The following is a 3,542-nucleotide window of genomic DNA, read 5'->3' as shown; positions in this document are numbered from 1 at the left end:
GTTACGAGTCTCATTTTGCTTGATCTTCAAGTAATCATGTTGGGATACAAGCCACTTGAATTGAAAACACACATAATGTGTGATAAGCTCCACTCAATGGATGAATGGTGCTCTACGTTGATGCTGCGACTACTTCAATTTTTTGAAGGTGTCGATGGAGGTTGATCCGAATAGTTCTAAAGCTCTCCATCCTGCCGAAAAAGAAAGAGACAAGGAAGGGAATAAACGAAATAAGCAAAGATAAAAATGCAAAGAAAGCAACACAAGTCTGTTATAAAAATGCAAAGAAAGCATGACGAGTCTGTTGAAACTTGAAACACGTATATGCAAAGAAAGCAACACAAGTCTGTTATAAAAATGCAAAGAAAGCATCACAAGTCTGTTGAAACTGGAAACACGTATCCAAGATAACAATGCAAAGAAAGTAACATAACTCTGTACTGTGAAACTTGAAACACGTACTTCTCCACCGACAAGCTCAGTAACATCATCGTCGTCGATCTCACGTTTGTGACTGTGTGAGTGTCCATGCCCATGCCCATGTCCGTGTCCGTGTCCGTGTCCATTAGATTGTCCTTCGAAGTGCTGCTGTATCATGTCGTCGAACGGTGGAATCATCACCTCCGACCCACATCTCGACCTCGGCAGCACTGGACATTCTATCACTGTTGCCGCATCCTTGTCCACGCACACATACACTTGATACAGCTGCTCTCTTCCCGCTGCATCCGCGTTGCATTCCAGCCCCGGCTTCTGCCCAATCCCTTGCATTAATGCGCCTTCGATGTCCGCCAGCTTGTAGTTCCTGCCATCCGCTTCAATCCCTGCACGTTGCTGGGTATCTAATTATAGCTGGCCGCTCTGGAAACATAAAATCTGGAAGAGATAAGATCTGGAAACGTGCTTCCATACTACCTGCTTTCTGCAAAGCGCCCAGAAGATCTATGTTTTGTCTCAGGGTCAGCGCAGCCTGGAAGTAACCGTGCTCGTCCAGCCCGGTGCATGTCCCGTGCTTCGTCCATTCGTGTGACCAGAAGTGTGACCCGTCGCTCCGAGGGCAGGCTAGCGTGTCCCAGTAAATTTGCAGTTCATCTTTCAAATCAGATATCTGTAAGCACATACCCTCGCTTCTTCTTCAGTAAAATTTCAAATTTTGGAGTGCGCTAAAAACTGCTTTTTGCCAAACAAAGGTGTATTGCAGAGCCTCTAATTTCCATAGATTGAGCTAGCAAAATCTCAGACTCGCGACCCTTGACATAAGCCCTTGACCATCAGGAAGTAAAATTGAAATCAACGGTATCCTTAAGTGGTCTCAAACGCTAGCAAGCGCTTGAAAGAAGCCTTAACTTGGACAGCAAGGGACGAGTGCGTTAAACAGTTGTAGAATGAGGTGATTAATGCATGGTCAACTTATCGAACGTCGAAGAGGATGTTGTACCTCTTGCTTTGTGGCACAAGATCTCATAGCAATCGTGCCTTAGAGTACGAAACATTCATGACTGCATTTACGACTGTGTGGTGATACATACAACTTGGGACATATGAAAGACTGGAAGGAGACCAAGATCTGGAAGAGCTAGGAAAAGGTTCAGATTGGCGTGTCGAGCCTTAACGAATCCTTCGCTGAGTAAGACTAAGACTTGTGAAAGTTCATGTCAGCGGTGATACAGTGTATTCTCCTTTAAACTCATAAAACCTCATGCGGTGCAGCTGTCGCACTCCCAGGATGTAGGCAGAACAAATACAGAAGAAGACGATACCAAAGATGGATCATAATAGGCAGAGCCGCCGCAGCTCGAGGGGTACGAGCCATCGTCGTAATTGGGCCACAGCCCGTGGATTGAGAACTCCACCGCGGGTTTGCCAGTAGAAGGGTAGCAGCATCCTTGTCTAGTGTTGCAATAGGACCCAGGCCACTGCAGCCACCATTAAAAGGCGAGCAACGTCAATGATGCTCCCGTCAAGACATACAGCAAATTCTCAATGACGACACAAATGTCTGAGGCAAAACAACTATGGAGAAAATGGCATGAAACCATGACAGCATTTGCCTATCGGAATGTAGTAGGAGAAGTGAAACCTGCTGGACGAAGTAGTAGAAATCAAAGCTCTGTGCCTGAGAGCTCCGGGCCTGAGATGGGGTGATAGCTGTCAAAAGGAAGAAGATGAAAGCAGCAAGGAGGGCCATGGGTTTGCAGGTGCGAGGTGAAGAGGAGGAAGATAGGGTGATGTGTTTGGAACGAGGCCCTCGTCACCCACTTATACTCTTGTACACACCTCCTCGAGAGAAGCAAGGTACATCCCTTGTAGCATTGGGCATATGCGGCTTTTGCACATACCAAGAAGCGACGTGAACAACAATATAAATATAAATCTATTCAATATTTAGACTGGGAAGCAATTCCAGCGTCCTCCTAACACGTAAGCAGTGGAGGGAAAGAAGTCACGTCAGCAATGGTGAGGAAGGTGGCTAAGGGCTGGTCGGTGGGGGGAGGGTGCCTCAACATAAGCAACTATAGAAGGGAGAGCCTAATACTTGTCGGCATTTAACCTGGTGAGTGGCGGTGGCGATTAAGCAAAACGAGGGCTACTTCGAACTATGAGTTCTGAACGCTCAGTGCCCAACAATCCACCAATGAACGCGTTGCTTGTGACTTTCCACTACCCAGCCCAGTTTCAACACCCTGAATGCATAAATTCTTCTTCCCCAACCTAGTCTCAACACCCTCAAGACTGAAAGATGAAAGTAGGCGGTTACGGAAGTGGATGGCAAACTACATTATGATAGAAGCGGTGGAAGGTATGTTCTTTTTGTTGTCTAGGATAAGTGAGAGCTATCTTCTTTTTTTCTACCTAGTTGTGTAGACTTTATATGAGAGACGACGAACCCGAAAGGATTGAAAGTGATGAGGAACAGCTACAAACGCGCAAGGATTAAAGCTGGGACGTAGGAATGGGAATCACACAAGGCACCCAAGTGATCGAAGGACTATGATGAGAGAAAATTGCAAGAAACCAGTCCAGAAAATTGCAAGAAACCAGTCTATAAAGACTTGGGGAGTATTTGTACATCAATCAAAGGATATTAAATAGTGAGAGCATTAATCAAAGTTCGCCCACCTTAAGAGGTCTTACATGGTTTCCCCATGATTATATATCATGAGTACTCAGACCTACGATTTTTTTTCCAATTTTATAAATTTTCTAGCATTTAATCTAAACCTTTGATACGTCAATTATTTTATTTTATATTATATTATGGCTAAGTTTTTTTTTTTCAAATTTGCTTTGTTGCATTGTTTTGAATCTTAATATAATTTATTAAAATAAGGTATTTAAAAAATTATAAGGTTGCATATTTTATAACTTTCTTCAAGTCTCTAGAAAATAATTATTTCAAGTACATTTTCATTTATAATTGCATTATTTTTTAAATAATTTTTATTAAATATAAAATATCTATAATAAATCATATGATGCAAATTATGAATTTCTTTATCATATATTTTCTTGATTAAATATAGTTTACTTTCCTTGAATAA

The 3,542-nt window shown here is 42.8% G+C and overlaps 1 protein-coding gene across 1 annotated transcript; it reads right to left on the bottom strand.

Moving 5' to 3' along the window:
* Nucleotides 1-565: 565 nt before the first annotated feature.
* Nucleotides 566-2,188, bottom strand: LOC147902095 (ribonuclease 1-like). Its single transcript, XM_087374421.1, has 5 exons — nt 2,081-2,188; nt 1,761-1,916; nt 916-1,108; nt 608-824; nt 566-575 (listed from the first exon to the last, which is right to left on the bottom strand). The coding sequence occupies exons 1-5, from the start codon at nt 2,186-2,188 to the stop codon at nt 566-568; spliced, it is 684 nt and encodes a 227-aa protein (XP_087230547.1).
* Between the last annotated feature and the right edge of the window lie 1,354 nt (nt 2,189-3,542).

This window comes from Dipteris shenzhenensis, chromosome 5 (genome assembly GCF_047967505.1).
Source record: "Dipteris shenzhenensis isolate YYH24624 ecotype China chromosome 5, Dip_SZ_1.0, whole genome shotgun sequence".
Classification (NCBI taxonomy): Eukaryota; Viridiplantae; Streptophyta; class Polypodiopsida; order Gleicheniales; family Dipteridaceae; genus Dipteris; species Dipteris shenzhenensis.
This window is presented reverse-complemented; position numbering and strand designations above follow the sequence as displayed.